Source organism: Diorhabda sublineata, chromosome X (genome assembly GCF_026230105.1).
Source record: "Diorhabda sublineata isolate icDioSubl1.1 chromosome X, icDioSubl1.1, whole genome shotgun sequence".
In the NCBI taxonomy this organism is placed as follows: domain Eukaryota; kingdom Metazoa; phylum Arthropoda; class Insecta; order Coleoptera; family Chrysomelidae; genus Diorhabda; species Diorhabda sublineata.
The window spans coordinates 40,477,677-40,496,999 of NC_079485.1; the positions used below are offsets into that span (position 1 = coordinate 40,477,677).

At 29.1% G+C, this 19,323-nt stretch overlaps 1 protein-coding gene across 1 annotated transcript in view; it reads left to right on the forward strand.

The window, feature by feature from the left end:
• The window catches only part of LOC130451411 (uncharacterized), a 90,199-nt gene extending 71,464 nt beyond the window's left edge, over window positions 1–18,735 (forward strand). The window contains exon 3 of the mRNA XM_056790404.1: window positions 1,554–18,735. Within this exon, the coding sequence (XP_056646382.1) occupies window positions 1,554–1,933 (380 nt within the window). The 3' untranslated portion in view covers window positions 1,934–18,735. The remainder of the gene's footprint in view (window positions 1–1,553) is intronic.
• The last annotated feature ends 588 nt before the right edge of the window (window positions 18,736–19,323 follow it).

The window sequence follows — 19,323 nt, forward strand, 5'->3', positions numbered from 1 at the left end:
TTTTTTTCGAAAAATCTCTCTAATTTTTAATACAAAACGCTGTAGGTTATTGAATTTTTCATTTCTCTCGACAATTTTTCACATATTCCAGGTATTATCTTCAATTATTTGAGACATATAAAGTGATTCACCAGTTATCTGGATATTTCAAATTCACAACAGGGATAGATACAGTGTATTATGACATACGGGTTACCTAGTTCTAAATTGATCGATAGAAAATAAAAGACCGGAAGATAAAAGAGTGAATCAGTAGAAAGATGCTGAGGAGATAAGATTTAATTAGTCTTCTGTTATAATTTGTTATACCTACGCCGAATAAACTTCCTAACAAAATGTATTTCAACGTTTCTTCTATTAGAAATTATACTAATGTAAAAGAAAATTAATGAATTTGAGAAATGAAAAGGAATTTATAAATAGGATATCTGAAATCATCAAAATAAACGGTTCGGAACATAAGAAAGATACAAAATTAACCATGGGAAATACACAATAAAACACGAGGGTGAACGAACTTACTGAACAAAAAAGTTTCAAGTCTCATTATTTCACTCCGATGAGATACTTTGGATGATTAGCAGTGAGAGAACTGATATTTCGAACAGCTAAACGTAATGCATTTGGAATTTGGTTATGAATATATCACGCATATGTATATGTTGTATCTACTTGACTTGATAGCTAATCAGTTTCAATATATTTAATAGAATATCGGGATGTCAACCCTTTATTGATTATTATAAGGACCAACAAACCGTAAATGACTTCCCGGTTAGCCATTTGCCATTGAATTCTTGAATACTGCCGTTCAATACGACCATGGCTTCCGGCTAAAATGCGGTAGTGGCTACAAGAGGAAGTAAATGAAAGAACTTGTTTGGGAGGTGTACTTACCAACAATCAGCCAATGCTCTTATGGGAACTAATTGAAATTATCAAAATTGGAATGCAGACCGTTTAATATATAATTTCCAGCCATGTGATTGGAAATTATTAATGTGTTTCATAGAATATGAAAAGACAAATGCCTATTTTGGCTTCGATGCAAAAAATGGTAGCGCTGTATGTTCAATATCTCAAATTTGGATTCAAATTTTTACCACACGAGAATTTCGCCATGGATCTGAATAAATATAAATCTGACGGTACGTGATCTAGAATATATGCGGGATGTGGGTGGTAGAAGTTCAATAACATCTCTTCGTCCAAGGGAGTCCGATATTCGGCGAGTGCTGGTACTAGGTTGGTTTTCAACTGCACTATGACAACGATCAAACCAATAACGTGCCGTTCGCTTATTAACTGTCTTTCCCTTCAATTTCACATATTTTTGTATGCTGCCACGTTTGCTTTAAAATTTTGTTTCAAATATTGTATCACAATTGACGAATTTCATATTTATTGCACTCCCTACTATTTATTATAAAAACGTACTGCGTTGTCAATAAACAAAGAGAGATTGATTGAAAGTGAAACAATAGTACTCTTCATAGCATTAGAGACTAGTCTTAAGATATATCTAAAAATATTTAATATAACATATTTTGCAGATCCTAATATTCCTGAAACCGGCGAACAGAGACTGAAATCTTCTCGAGGGGAAGAAGACTGTTGTTACAGCTATTGTTTATCAGCGGGCAGGGGTACAGAGAAGCAGCAACTTCAAGCAGAAGACATCAAAAGAGATAACGGACGACGACACAGAGACATCCTAAACGTTTGCGAGCACTGTCCAGGGCGGCCTCCAAACTCTTCGAACCCCTATAAAGGGGGCTCTTCCCCACGGACATTTAACAAAGTGTTTCTCCTATGGACAGCATGGATAATATTTTTACAGACAGAAAGACTTGTTTCTTTGTTGGTTATGTGCGAATACGGTATTCGGACGATGATCTACTTATCGAGAGTATGGAGACATTCGTGCTCATAGAATTTGTAGAAGTTTTAGGAGATATGTGTTCTAATACTGGAGGGCTCAAACAGGTCTGTCTGTGGTCATGCATGTTGCTCAATTTTTCCAGTAACACACCTTACGATCTACGGTGGCTGGTTTAGACGATATGCTTCCTAGATCCATTGCTTGAATTAGAAATACATATTTTAAAATGAAAAATGGTACCGTGAGGTTGTGAAGTCTGAATTGGTTAGATTTTAACAACGGTTGTTTCTTTGTGTCAATCTGAACGTGTTCCATTTATGATATTTTTTATTATTTTGATGCAATATTCGGTAAGTATTTGAAGAAAAGTCTTTTATGGTATTGTCTTCTTAGATGACAGATTAATATGTAGTATTTTGCTGTTGATGATAGAAAAACAAATATTAAATAGTCAATTTAGAAGGTACCAGAGTACTTACAGATTGTTGCCGTTCTTTATTTAAAGGAGATATTTTTTCTTAACTTCCAGACATGTTTAGAAGTTTGTTATAAAAATGTTTATCAAAAAAAATGTAAATATGGTTGTATGAAAAAACATTTTAAAAACTAAACATCCCAACTACATATCTGAAATAAGTGTCATAATTCATTTACGACAAATTTAAAATTATATTTTATGGGATTGAGCAATGGATCTAGGAGTAGTTTAAAGATTATGATATTGCAATAATCGTAATACGATAATTAAATTTACTTTTATCGTAAAAAAGTGTTCAAATGAAATAAAACGTATAGTTTTAACCAGATACTTTTAATAACCGTACGTATATCTATACATTGAGATGAAAATTTAAATTATCGTCGACAGGATAATTTTATGTAAAAGGGTATATGCCATATTTTTAACATGAATAATAATGAACGAACTGTTAAATTTTTGAAAATATATGCTGTTCTGATCCTAAACAATATACAAAAATTTATTTTAAAACGAAAAAATTTTTCTATAATAATGATTATTTGTTCAGGATCAGGCAGATCTGCAAAGTGAAATGCCTTAATAAAAAATGATTGCATTTAAATCTGTAGTTTTCCAATGAGATGAAATATATGGAGATCGGCAAAAGAAAATTCTTAATTTGATATAGAACAAAATACTTTCTACTATAATTGTTTATCAGTGCTTCGGTTGACATAGATCCAAATTGTTTGAAAATACTACATTTGATGTTTTATCAGAAACCTAAATGCATAAAATTTCACATGCATCAATAATTATGTGGGGTGTTCCCGAGTTTTTATGGTTTTATAACATTGGAATATTACGGAAATTTTGCAATAATAAGGTTGGGTTCGTATTTATACAGAAATGTAAAATATAATAAAAAGGTATTCTCTTCACTATACCAACCTGTCGATATATCCTTTGAAAAAATAAGAATATCATTCAATAAAATATAAAATGCGCACAATACATTTTCATTAATTTCTAAGATTTCACTGTGTGTACTTAACTCGTTTTATATTTTTGTATAAAACGTTCTTTCTATTACAAATTGTTGTTAAATATGTAATTAAACATTATATCTATGTGATTTAAAAAATCCACACGACCATTTTATACTAGCAATGCATTACGAAAAATAGAATGGATGATTTTCACTATTGAGTTTAAAATTTATCGTTTTGTAGCCGATGCTTTACAGACTAACAACGTATATTTATAATTAATATCATCTGATAATAAAGTAAACCTAATCAATCTAGTAAGTATGTAAATACAACCTTTCAAAACACGTCTACATTATATATTATGTGAATAAACATATTACCAAAGCAAAGGTACAACGAGATTAGTATAATTAAGTAGATAGAATATTTTTAGATATTGTTAAAGTATATATTGAAAATGCCGCAATAAATCTGTCTCACTTGAGAGAAACGAAAACTGTTTATTATATACACCCCACTTTATACTGAATTATTATTTCGAAAACAATAAATATAAATTTTAATGATCCTCTATTCTTATGGAAAATTTCATCAATAATGGATAGGAGATACGACAAATACAGTTAGTTATATAATGTTCGATCGGAGTAGTACAAATAGGCATTTTCCAATAATTATTTGACTAGTTCTATAAAGAGGAGATCATAAATCAAAACAGCAACACAGAAATATGTAAGTTAATATCGGTAAATAAACAAGCATTACTTAAAACCTAAAACCTATAGTTTTCCATGAAACTATGAACAACCACATATAAGAAATTTGTTCAAAGCCCCAAGAATATTGTCTACCTCATTATTTATTTATTCATTAACTATAATACATGTTACAGACTTTGTAGAAATATGTAATGTACTATGGTACTTTTCTATTTAAACTTCTCTCAGTACTACTAAGACAGGCGTAGTTCAAATTCATATACTTACGAATTGAATAGGATTGAATCCAAATTTCTCCTGATTTACCTCAACCTCTTTTCTTTCCTTCTAGAAACCCTTGTCTTAATTCTTCCGACTGATTTTCTATAGCTATTTTCTGATTGATCAACTTTCACATTGATATATTGATCTTCTACATTTTGAGGAATTAATGAAGTAAAGGAATAAACTTTTTTTTACTTATATTTCAGTTCAAGATATCCTTCTATTTTTTCAGCGAGGCGCCGTAACAATTTTCTTCACCTCGGCTACTATTAATATTTTATATATTCATCGAAATTTTTTCATAATTTTAGTAGAGATACAAAAATAAAGTTGATCACATAAAAAATTATTGATTTGTGTTGGGTTGAAAAACAAAAAATGAATCTACATGAAAATAAGTTTTACTTTTCGGCATTTTTAATAACGTATTTGATCAATCTCTAATAAAATTATACATTAAGAGAAATCCAGAATTAAATAAATATAAATAGATAAATTAAGTGAAAATCATCTATGTGTTTAGCACCGGGATTTTTGATTCCATGCTACGCAGACAGATCTAGTTGGTTACTTGGTATTCTTTTTAGAAAAAAAAAAAATATATAATATTTAAGCACATAGAATTTGTCTAGGACTGCATTTGATGTGGAGTCAGCGAAATACCGACATTTTTGTCAATTATTCGGTATTTTTGTATGACTGATAGGCAGAAAAAAAGTTTTCGTATACCAATTGTATTGGAAAATCTAGAAAGGAGTTTGGTATTAACTGACTCTCATTTTTTAAAATGGCTGTTGCAAAAGTATAAAATTTTACTATAAAATTGTTAATGTTAAATTTTTTATTGAGTTCTAATTTGATACCAGTGAGTATGTTTGCCATATATGCGATGAGAGATCTTATGAAAATTCAATGAATACATCCGCGGTTGATGCCAAAGATCTAAATCGGTCCAGTTTTTTCAAATCATTACTTGAAAATAAGCTAAATTACTAAAAAGTCGCACTTTTTGCCAAGAGCAATAATAATTGGAGAGTTATGTTTTTAAGAAAACTTTTTTTTTATTGTAAGTACTTCTTCTATTGTTAAATATAGAATAAACAAGAAGGCGGTAATCTTGTTATTTTTTTTATCTCAAACAACTAACGAAATATCACATATTATAGACAAATCATCAATGGAGCATGAAAAAACAAACCAATACCTTTTTTTAATATGTTTTATCGTATATTGAGTAAGAGATAACAGAAATATGTTAAACAAAGTTTATCAAATTTTAGACAAAACATCTTTCAAAGCATCTAAGTCTGCTTGTTCATATATCAATTTTGACATCTGGATCACCAAGTTAAATAATACATTCCAGAAACGCTTTTCTTTCATACTCATAAGCCTTTGAATAGCGAAAATAGCAGGTTAGCACTGCCTTTGATTACTTTGGTTTTGAAAATCCATAATTTTTAAAGATGTAGCTTCTATCCAGGATCTTTTATATTAAGGTATTTTTAGATTTGACTCAAATTAAGACTGGCAAAGAATGTCGATCTACGATACGACTTGCCTAATCTTAGCCAGAGGATTCTAAAATATGTATAATTTTTTTCCTTTCCTTCAAATCAGAATTAGTCTGGAAATATTATTGAATTTTTTGGTTAGATTCCGCTTTTCGACTATTTAGCATTCTCCCAAATTTTTGCCACCTTTTCTGTAGTTATGATAAGTAGTATTTGATTCGCACTCATCTCTTATACGGCTTGTTTATTTTCAGTGAATTGATGATAGAATTTTACCAGTAGTGCATACATAGAGATTATTGAAGAAGAGTAAAAGCAATTTTCGAAAATAGGAATGAATAATACACCCTTAACAAATATTTGGAGCCGATTTTTGTTCACACAACTTAGATAGTAAATTAAGATTGGATAAATAAATTCAAACAGAATAATCGAAGATAATTTTGAAATATAACCATTAGATTTCAACTGTTTCCGCTCTTGTCTCCAATAATAATGATCCTTGTTAGATAGGAAATCTATTCTAGTTCCATGATTTTATATTCATACTTCCACTTATTGGTTAAAACTGTTGTTAAGCCTTCTTATTTAATTTATATCGTTTGTTACAATTTTAGCTATATAAATTTCTTATGGTTGAATTTTCTCCACGTAACTGCACTTTTTCAAACTATTCCAAATTATTCTTAGTAACGTCGCAACGAAATTAATAAAATCAAATTATTATTTCCAATACTTACAGTCAGGTCTGCACGAAAATTATTATATGAAATTCAAGTTCGTGGAAAAACTACAATCGTAAGTACCTACTTTGAGTTTGCCTCTCCGTCCAAATGAAATAAATAATTCCACGGAAAGTGTGGATACTTTTTTGAGGCACTAAAAAGTGGTACAATAAACTAATTGATAATTGAATTGAACAGATTCAAATATATAGAAATGTTACATTATATAAATTTATCTTTTATGAAATATACTTATCAATCAGCCAAAGCAGTCAACTCTTTTATAAATGGATCGAATTTGAATAAAATATTATTGTCTTTTCCTTCATTTATGTACGTACAATTTGATTTTTTTAATGAACGTGCGAACAGACCAAGTGGCACATCAATAACAAACAACGAACTAGAGATGTCACTGCCAGTAACTTTTAGATAACTAATATTATAATATTACTGTATTATTTTTCAAAAAATTTATATTATCTTCAATTTTGTGAAAACAGTTTTTTTATTCCGTAACTAATATCCAGATATTATTTTTCTTTCTCTAATGTATTGTCTTCAACTTTTTTGGATTTGTCTCTTCGCTCAAACTTGATTTGCTCTAATGTTCAATAGTCTACAGATATATGGTATCCACTATAATTTTCTCAATTTTTTTTATTACTATTTATTTATACTGTTCGAGTTCGTTGTTCCCACTTTTAATTTTATCTGCAAAGATACTTACAAATAGAACTTCTACTCTTGAAAAACTTATATTCTCATATTCCTTCCAAGATACTGATTTTTTTTTCACAATTCAGCACTTTACACAATATTGGGTTATATGTATTTTTATTTCATGTTAACATTTCTGTTAATGGTAACTCTCATTAATATTTTAATGCTGCAGCTATTGCATTTCTTTCATTATTAATTTTTTCGATTAGTTTGTCTTCATTTCAGGCTTTATTTTTTCTGCAATGTTAACAACTCTTGTAATATAATCAAATATGTAAAAGCACTCAAATTATTCATTCAATTATATTATGAGTATTCGTTATGATTATTTTAATAACTTTCACGTTTGGTATGAAAAAAATACAGTGACAATACTCTGGTAGCTTTTTTTCAATAATTATGTAAAATAAATGTGTTTTTGTGATTTTTCGCAACCAAATCGGTACTGATAACTTACGTATAAAGAAAACAACTATCGAGGCCGATATTAAAAATTCGAATTTCCTCCATTTATATACTTATTTAACGAAATTTGGCATTCCTATGTAGAATAACAAAAAAAAAAATGAAAAGAACCTACTAATAAAAGTTTGTTAACTGTAAGATCTTGTAGTTTTTTGGAAAGTAGCTAAACAAATATTGGAACTGATCTTGTAGCAAATCAATACTACATAGAACACCATATTTTAGTTTAGAATTTGTGCAAAAAATGTCGACTGCCAAAAAAACTCACATTGCGGGGTGATTTTATTAGTGTTTCTGAACTGTTCAATGTTCAACGACACACCCTCTTCATATCAACAGATGACTTCCTGTGTCGATATTTATTTTTCTTTTAGATTGTGAACCCGAAAATGACCGATTAAAAAGATATTTTTTACGAAGAGCCCATCTTTGGATTCCGTTTTTGCAAATGAAATGTGAACTAATATTCAATTCTTGTGATATTGGAAAACCAGTAAAGTTTTGGTTAGATGCTTATATATGTTCATTAGAATAATTTTATTTAAAACCTACATTGTTCAATCAAACGATCTGATCTCTACTACAATCTATTAACGCTAAAAGTGATAAGCTGAAACATGTATATAAACAGTAAGTGGTAAAGTGAATGGATAGTTGTTTATTGTGACAAAAAGTTACACTTATTATACGCTACATATTTAATCTATTAACTTAATGAATCATTATAGATTGTATTCAAACATACGCAAGTATTCATATTTCATAATTATATGAAACATAACACTGTTACCGTGTAAAATAAACCGGAGACCGATTCAAATTCGACTAATTTTTACTTTATTGATGACCAGATTTCTCATTAAGTTGAAATATGTTGAACCTAACCAAATATTTCTTCCTCAATTAATATTTTCTATATATTTTTCTCATGAAATCCTCATAAGTGAGACAAACATCTCAGGGCGGTGTGGCGGAAATACTGCAGCTAAGCAGAGGAAAGAGAAGTTAGTTAGCTATCACATATACAAACATCGGCAGAGCCGTTGACTTAAACTGCTAGGAATAGAGGAGCAATTGTGGAAGAGCTTGCTTTAAAGCCAGCTATTTTGGAATGTCTCCATGGGCTAGGGCAAGGGTGACAAAGGAGATGGTAAAGTAGTGATTACTTAGGTAATTGGGATCGACAAGGCCGCCTCATTTGTATTTTGGTGTATCTATTTTCATTTGTAATTATCTGATTATGCTATATTATCTCTATTAAGATATGTTTCACTTCCATATTCCATTCGATATCACATTATGCTGCCACTATATCAAAACTTAATGTTAGGTATTTCGTGTTTTATCTTTCATTCAATATGGGTCATATTTCTGGTGTTCCATATCTCATTACTACACGATATTAATGACTACATTTCAACATTTCTATATCTACTTTATACTCTAATCAATTCTTTCTTCTGAGGATTTAAACATTATGAACTTTGCATTCCAGAAGTAAATAGTCCAAAATTTTTTTCAGCATTTTACTAGAACTCTCAGAAGTAATCACAATAATCATTTTTTTTTAAGTTATCGTATAGTTATTTCAAAGATTCCATGACGCCATAATGTTTAAAATAGTCAAAATATCTTCATCGAAAAAATTTCTTGTCAGTTTTCTATAACAAATCAAAAGTTTCATATATTTTCCTTGATTTGTATTGCGCTTGAAATAATCTGTACAAGGAAATTCCAGTTTAAATTTAAATAATAAATATAACATTATGAACTTTGAACAATTATATTTACCCGAGGTTTTTTAATGAATTCATCATCGTCAATATATTCATAAGCGAATTATGTTTCCTCATTCTTCATTAGCATGAGATGTAACTCATATTCAGCCGTGTTGTTTAATAAGAATATACACACCAAACTTATAAAAAATCATCTATTATTTTTCAATACATACAAAATATCAAATACTTTTAATAACAACGGAATTGAACTTAATGGTATTTTTTCGTTTGTCAATCAGTATGATTAGTAAAAAATAATATACATTTATTGAGTAAAGTTATAATGAAAATTAGTATATTCTTCTGATAACGCATTTTATTGGGATATATTCTTCTATTTAACTTATGCTGTCTGGATGAACTTTGTCATATTAACTGGATTATTTTGGGATAAATCTAGCATCCTTGAGTCTAGTTTGACTCCTTGGAACCTGAAGAGCACGAATTTGACCCTAATTTAATCTGAAGAAATGTTTTATAAATTTTTATTGAATTGTCCAAATGTTGGTGTTGAAACAAGTTGCCTGGATAACTTAAGAAGAAATTCAACTGAATTTTGCTATTAAAAACAATATGTAGAATATAAGCGAGCTCAAAATTGTACAGTTATTTTTATTTATAATGCAAAAACTTTGTATTCGCCGAATTTATCAAGTTTCTCTTACGCATAATAATATTGTAATACAAACAATTTCATCGTAGGTTTCTAAGAGAAAACAGTGTAATTGTCTCAGTATAATATCAGTCTCGAAATCGTCTATGGAAAAATATTATTTATTTAGATTGGAATTTTAATTTGAATGAATGGAAATTAACAAAATATCCACTACTATGAACTGAAATCTCTTTTCATCGTACTTTCTGTATGCTCCTTTCAATGATTTCTGTTCACAATTTAAAATATGGAAATCATTATTATTATATTTGGATGCTTCGATTTGTGAACAAAATGAAATATAAATGAAAATGTATCTATTATCAATTGGTAATTATTGTAAAAAACTGATAACAAAAGTGCTGAGTGTCGGAATCTTATTTTCGTCGAAAGATTTTAGTAAAGATCAGCCGTTTATGGAGACGAACCTATCCACATTTGCTATTTTATTGCAAACTTTATTCTTATTTATGAGGTAAAAAAACGAATCAACTTAAAATGTTTTTAGCAAATAATTACGTTATGGGAAAACATTTCTTCACGATTACAGTAAGCTTTTTAAGGGAATATTTAAGTTGATACGTTTTCCGGAAACACCTTGTATTGTGAAAAGAAAACTAGCTGATATTGTACACGAGTATCGCATTATTACTATAATAATTTGAATCAGGGTAAATTTATATTATTCTATTAGTTGAATTAAAAATAAAGTTAACTTGAAAATGTGAAACATGTGCAATAATAATGCTAATTTTCTTGTTGTTTAGTTTATCCAAATTATATAATATGGGAATATATCAGAGTTTAATCTAAACTAAGCACATTTTCATTTTGGCACGTAACAAATGTTGTTTTATAATATACCTATCATCAGTCATTATCACCTCAATGTTATTTCATAAGGTGCTTGAAACGTAATTATTTGTGCTTTAAATACGAATGAAAATTGAAATATTCCCCAGCAGTACCAAATAAAAAAAAATGTAGTTTATGTTATGAACAACTGTATTCACAAATTGTTAAATAAAACTGTCAGGTCCATGATTTTATAATTAGGAAAGTTGTGAAATTGTTTGTGTGCATAAATTTTAGTACCAAAATCAAAAAATATATTATTACAATATGGTAAATAATTGGAGGCGATTCTAATTGAAGAATCGTCTGCAATAATAAGATTGTCGCTAGTGGTGTTGTCTACTAGCCGTGTTCGTTAGATACATCTGCAAAAGCTATGAAATATGAAATGATTGGACATTCTAGAAACCATCTTCAGTTTATTAAGGAAAGATCATTTTGAGAAATATATTAATTATTAAAAACATTAATGCTAGGAAAATGATAATTTTTTGGTGACGTATAAATACGAATATTAATATCATCAAATTTTTGTTTGGTCTTGGTGATTTCAAATATCATACGATAATTAATAGTTGTTATCTAATCTTAGCTAACCTTAGGTACTTTTTCCGTTATATAATAAAGTGTTTATTATGATAAACTTTTTTTTCTCCAAAATAAATGATAAATTGATAAATAAATAGTCTTTCGTATCAATTTCGTTACTGTAATCTATAATCTTGTTTTCATTATTTTAATATTATATTTTTATCATTTGGATCTTAGTGGGCCTATTCTACTTCAGAGATCTAGTCTTATGCCGAATTATTTTAGTGGTACGATACTGAAGCAAGGTATATGTCTACAACGTAACCTAAGACATTTTATATAACATACTGACGTTACAATTATTCGTATCCCCTTTTAAATTCACTCTTGTCATATTTTTTTCTGCAATGGAAGAATATTGATAAATATCGTTACAGAAAATGATTAAAAAATTAACGAGGAGAAATAAATACTTGCACGATGGCTATCCCAGAACGAAATGGAAAAATTATTAGAGAAAAAGCAGTTAGAAAGCAAGGATACAAACGCAGAGGAAGATATAATAGAGAAAGAAGATATTGTAGGACAAAGATTTAACTACAAAAAAGATCACGAGGAAAATGAGAAAGTAAGAAAAAAAGATGGGTGAACAAGGGCTATTGCAAATATAAGCATATAAACAAAGCTTTGGAAGGAATTAATTTGATAAGAATAGTGATGAAAGTATACGAAAAGATAATAGAAAACAGGTTGATGTGCATCGTAGAGCCAATTCACAGAGAGGGTATAAAAAGGCCAAAGTATAAAAGACCACATTTGGAGAAGGCGTTCGTTAGGTAAGAGTAAAGGTATAGAAAAGCTTACAGCAGAGAAATGTGAATAACAAACTAATAAGAATGCGTTATAGGTAAAACAGAAGGTCAGACGCATTCATAATAAAGGAAGGATTAAGACAAGGAGGGGGATTAAGCCCATTGCTGTTTGTCGTATTTATGGACGATATAATTAAGCGATGCAAAGAAAAAACAAAAAGCAATGTATGTGGGGCATAGATATTCAGAAAGAGTAGAAATTTCAGATTGTACATTTGCTGATAATATAGCATTAATTGCGGTGACTGAAAAATAATTACATCAAAACTTATTTATATGGAACGAAATACTAGAAGAAATGGAATGAAAATCAATAGAAATAAAACCGAGGTAAGGACAATGAACAACGGAGAAGAACAAGTAAACTGCAATATTTAGGAGTTGAACTAGAAATAGATGATAACTTAGAAACGGGAATAAATAGAAGAATTAAAAATACCAACAAAGTATACTATGCTCTGGTCTATGGATAAATAAGAAAGAAGTATTGATGAGAAAAACCAAAACGGAAGTATTTCGAACTATATTTAGGCCCATACTTACTAGCATATGGCTGCGAATCATGTGTGCTGAATCAGCAACAAAAATGTAAGATACAAGCTACAGAGATGAAATATTTAAGAAGTTTAAAAGAATTGACAAAAAAGATAGAATTAGAAATAACAGTATTATAGAAAAGCTGCATATCTTTCAAGTAGTCAGTAATACGATAGGGAAATGATATATTTAAAAAACAAGAATACAAAGACTAAATAAATAATCTCCTCAACCAATCGTTTCGCCTAGGAAAACACCAGCCAGACATCAAAAGTATAGAATTATTAGTGGCGAGATGTATGTTTAGAATGTCATTGTCAGCAGCAACTGAATGGACAGGTTTCAGTTGCGTATTTCGCCAATTTTTCCTACAAAGTTTTATTTTATTAGAATCTCTACTAAAAATATAACAATTTTTTGTAAAACAACTTGCGCTTCTTTTCCATTAGTACTAGTCAGTACTAGTACTGACTATCAACTCCAAAATCGCTATCAAATAATTCCACCACCGACTGCATTTTGGTAGTACCTTAATGTAGAACAAATATAGTTTTCACCAATTCGTAAGACCAAATGAGTTTTCAAACAAATCACTGTTTCAAATTGACTCGGAGTCCAAAATGTTGAGGTTGGTGAAAAAAAAAATTCAAACAAACAAAAGAACACTACTGACGGTACAGCTACGTACAGCTAAGTTCAGAATTTCATTGATTAGATTCCTAATGACTGAAGGTGAATCTACCTAGATCTAAATTCAATCGAGGGTATCATTAAAGTAAGGAAAAATATTGGCTAGCCCAAGACAGATAGTTTAATAATAAAATAATTAATAATATAATAATTAATCGTCGCATTAAAATGTTTTCATACCAATAGTTCATAGGGTTATTCGTGCGCATTGGCATACATTGTACGTACAAGTTGATAATTTTTGAGGTATAATAAATAAATACTTGTCCATCTACTAGGAGACTAGGCTAGCAGCAAGTCCAACTTTGACAATGTAGTTTAGGAACTTACCTTCGACAACCAACTTCTGAATGTTCTTATGAAACTTAGGAACCGTGTGCTCACAAATGAATTGAATGATAAATCAAGCCGGAATTAGTAATATTTGTTGTTTTTGTTATTTAAAGTTTGGTCAGGGGCTTATAATATATTTACCATTCATTGCCATTATTAATAGGATAATCATAAGGTGTTGAATAAATTCAAAACATTAGGTTGGTTTGCCTAATTAGTAAACTATAATCAATTTTATAAAAGTGTTGAACTCTGCTGGTTATAAATCTAACAACAGAAAAAGTAGAGATGAATGGCAGTGTTTACAAACTTTAAAATAATAACAGAAAAGTGGATAGTAATTAAAGCTATAAACTACGTCTTAAATATAGAACAAGATATTTAAAAGCATGTGGACAATACTTAATTCAATATTGTAGGTTTTAATCATAAATCAGGAAAATATAGGTATTTCTAGAATGTCCTCTTAATAATATCCATGTAAATTTTCAAACGTTTCCATAAAGACGTAACCAATCACATTTCTCATATTTTTAAAACGCGATATAAATACATCAGATTTTCAATTTAAAATAACAAATATTTACCACTATCTAAGGAAAATGTGTCGGACTGTCTCAATATTTCATTTTAACAAACGTCTTATGTGCAACATATAATATTATTAGTTTAAAATAAATGTATGATACTTTTGTGATCATCTCAACAGTATTATATTAGATAATATTAGCTGTATTGATTTTGTTGAATGTGGCTCAATGAAGAAATATATGTGAATTGCCTTCAACAATGCAAAATGGAGCATAAAATGTTTCATTCCAGATATGAACTGATTACAGCTAAATTGAATTCAACTATTAACCATTTACATCCGTGTTTTAGAATAAAATTTAAACGGACCTGTATATAATTATCGCGTTTTATTTTTTCTAAAATACATACATACATACATACATACATACATATATATATATATATATATATATATATATATATATATATATATATATATATATATATTATGGTGTTTAACTTCCCGAATACTGTCTAATTATTACCTAAGGAAAGGTCTAAATAAAGTCATAAATGGATAAAATTAAAAGAATAATTTATCGAAAATCATAATATATTCTTTTATTACTTAGTTTATTTTCAATATATTACTAAAAACATTAGTATAACTCGCTTTAATGAAATATTCTTGCAAAATTATTTTTGTCTAGATAATGAATACGTATACAAGCTGCAAAATAGTTTTACCACCAAATTTTGTTAGTTACTGTTATATTATTTTTCACAAACTATTGAATAAGTTTTAAATAATATACTATAAAATAAATGCAATGTAGAGTGAATTGAAGAATTATGAATCAAACACTGAAATTGTATTTGAAAATTAAATATTACGAACAAGGTTCCTTTGCCTTTTGCTCCAATATTGAATACTATAATTAACAGTTACATAATTTGTGATTAGTACCATTATTGCCATATTTCATTTCTTCTTAATTATTAAAAAAAAAAGGATTTTCGGTAAACTAACTTTTAAAAATATGTAAAGTCTCATTTACATATATACAAATATAAAATCTGCTTTGCATTGTTGTAATTGTTAAAAAGTTAAAAATATATACTTATTGTTGCTAGTGTTAGCATTGTTGTTGTTATATTAAATAATAGTATAAATATATTTTTATTTAATTTAGATGAAATGTGATTTTTCATACATAGTATAGAAAGCTCAAGTGAATTTTGACAGTTAAGATCTGTACACATTGGATCTGCACAAAATAGTTAGTAGGTTTTAATATTTATATACGAAGCCTAAAAGGGATCTTCTCTAGAGAGCAGTGACAAAACAATGTAAGATAGCTTTCTTCAAACAAAAAGGCAAGAAAATAGATCAGTACTAAAAAGAACATGGATTTATGAAATAATTACAGCCAATAGTGGGCCAAGTTTAGAAATTGAATACAAACTTAAATAATAATAAATGTAGTGCTTCAAACTCATTTGATGTTAAAGAACTATTCGAAAATAGGTTGCAATTTTATTAAAGAACATTTATATGATATAAGAATAAATGAGGTACTGAAAAAATTAAGTAGTACAAAATATATCTAGAAAATGAGGCCTATCAAAGCGAAACTTGTAACATTCATTTTAGGTAATTTTGCACAAAAAAGCTAAAAACCTCAACTACGTTTATTTTTTCAGTTTCTATTATGACAAATTAATACCTCTATCATTAAAAAATAAAGTTATGCAGTAATTGGGTGGAATAAGGCAAGTTTTGCAATAGGAAAAAGCTAAGCGTTTATTTAAAAATACAGTATAAAGTATATATAAAATCGTATTTTTGTATTAATAACCTCTTCTAGTTCTGGCGTTTTTGGTTCACAAAAGTCTTCTTCGAGTTCGTCGATAGTGTCTTGAGAGCTCCAGCTTGACTGATGCCTGACATGAACGTTTTTGAAAACAAATTTTCTCTCCTCTGTCATTTCTCAACATCAGCTAGCTTTGTTGCTTTTACTGGAACGCCCATTGGAATGATCTAATCAGAAAAATTCGCTTTTTGCTACTTTTTGAAAGAGGTCAGGGTATTTAGGTATTTGGATTATAATTGTTATACTTATACTTCGTAGATATGAAACTCTTGACTAGTGAGAACTCAAGAGGTCAACAACGGGTTTAAAAAACTCTCTACCACTCGATTTCCAATCCATCACTGGACAGTCATTCTGAAGCAATACCTTATTTTTCAAGAATGTCCAAATAAGTTTTGGGATCAGTGATCGTTGGCTACTTTTTCAATATCTTTTCGATCGAAGATAGAAACGAACAAAGTCTTATTATTGACTATAAAGAGATATCAGTTTTCGAATACATACACTGCTGACGCAATTTCGTTTCGTCAGCGGTGAGTTACGCCAGCCGCTACGGATTATTCCTCTTGGTCAGGCAGATAACGCGTGTTATGCTTTGGTAGTACGCTTAGATAGATATAGATATATCCCATTTAATTTTATATCCCATGTATCCCATATAATGTAGCTACGCTTTAACTTTACCGAATGCTGCGAGGCAAACTAAGTCGAATAATATAATATCTAAATCTATTTCCGTAAAATGTGGAAAAGGCAAGTTTTGCTTTGATAAGCCTCGAATAGAGAGTTTGAGAATGAGCTTCATGGATTGTTTGGCATGATTAGATTCTGTCATTCTTTTATTCAAGATCGCTTGTGGTTAGTAACTTTTGAAATAGTTTGATATTGGTTTTGAAATGGACATGATTGGATTAAAGTGCACTCGACAAATTTAGACAGTTACTTCTTAAAAGGCAGATATATGTAAAGTATTCTTTAACAATCTTGTGCAAGGCTCCTCTGAAACTCGTAAGACAAAAGAATGGAAAAACTTAGATTTTGTGAGTGGATAAGCATGAGATTCTTAGCCTGTCTTGGGTAGTATGTTATTAACAGCAAGCTTACATAAAGTATTTAAACGGCTGATGTTTATTCTTTAGCCTCGCCTCACTTGTTTGGCATCACATTATCTACTTGCTAGATCCGAATTACATAATGGCTCATTCAATTACCTAGTTGTTCTTTTTCTCCATCCGTCCTCTACTCTTTTCGTCGTTAATTGCTTTCGAAATTGGTCATCTTCAACTTTCTATCTGTGCATTTTATTGATACATCGTCAAACAAAACTCTATAGTAATGAAATTATGTATTTGTCGATAATTTTGTGTAAATTCTTAATCTCAAACTCGACATTATAACTACTATAGTACTTACCATGAAGTACAAAGACAAAAAATATTTCTTGCATTAATTGTTGATATTGACTTGAATTTTATATAATTACTTAATTCATTCAATTGTATCCAAATAATTATTTCTTCGGCTGTTCTAATTTGCTCTTTTTGTTTGATTCAATCTTCTGTTTTGTCAATATCCAATTAGGATTATTAAACTATTTTGTGTTAAATACTTTCAATATGTCTGCAGGTCAGACCAACATCTTTCCGTTTGTTGTGTGTAAACTTGTAAATGACTGAGTGCATAAAAAATAAAACATTTTATACAATATGATGTTATTGTTAGTGTATATAAAAAGTAGCGATAGAAATTATTAAAATACTCGACTGGTACGCCAGGTTTTTTTATAAAGCCTTTTTGTCTGTATATAGGCGAGCGCGACTTTGTATTTTGATAAATACGATCGAATGAAAATAGTTTCAAAAAGTTGGAAAAAAGATATTAGTACAATTTAGACTTATAAGTGTAAGGTTTTAAAAGTATTTCATTTTAAAAAAATAACTGACTAGACTTTTTTCATTCGATATGATTTCACAAAAATAAATTCGTGTGGTAAATATTTGTTTATAACATAATATCTTGAATTTGAACTATAGTTTCCAATAATTAATCATTATTTTTTATTTTTTTTTTTTTTTTAATTAGGAACACATCGAAATATAGTTGAATTACAAATAACGTGGCAAATGACTAAGAAAAACCCGCCAATGAGTAAAGGAAAATTCGAGTCGAATTATCCAAATAAATCTATACTTTTTTATGGAAACGTCAAACGTATAGCGATTAAGTTTGCAGGAATTTAATATAAACCTAATGTATAAGTCACCAAAATATTGATTTAAGGTTGAAAGTTTTTTTTTATTAGTGAAAAGTATTATAATATTGAAAACGATGAAATAAATAATTCAAACTAGTACTGTTTAATGTTTGTTAATATAGCACAAATGACAATAAAGAACAACAATTGCGGTGTCTTTACTTTAATAGCAATTATCTAAAAGAATATTTAAAAAGGGTAAGTATAGTTGATACAACTTGAGTATGTATTTATGGCATATTCCATTTCGAATTGTGGAGTAGAACCCTGTGATTTTCCTCTCTAATTATCTCGTTTATCGAAATGGAAGTTAGTCAAATATAACAGTTAATATAGAAGGTATTACTCAATCAACACTTTTCGTCAACCTAAAAAAATACGCTAGAACCCAATAGTGTACATAAAGGACATTACTTAAAACTTTTAATCCATGTAAAATACGTTAAATCTATTAGTGATGTCAGAAGGGGTGAATTTTTTAAGCCTACGACGGATAATGAGTTTTGAGCCAGTCGATTGGAAGACTGAAGGCTTTATTGTAGTTTTCGCCGGTGACCACAGAGCAATTGTTATCTCGCTCAGAACTTTTGATTGGAATCTCTCGATAATATTTATATTTAATAAGACTATTGTGTCTTATATTAATAGTTTATTCTCGAGAGATAGTTGTGATTTTCCTCCAAT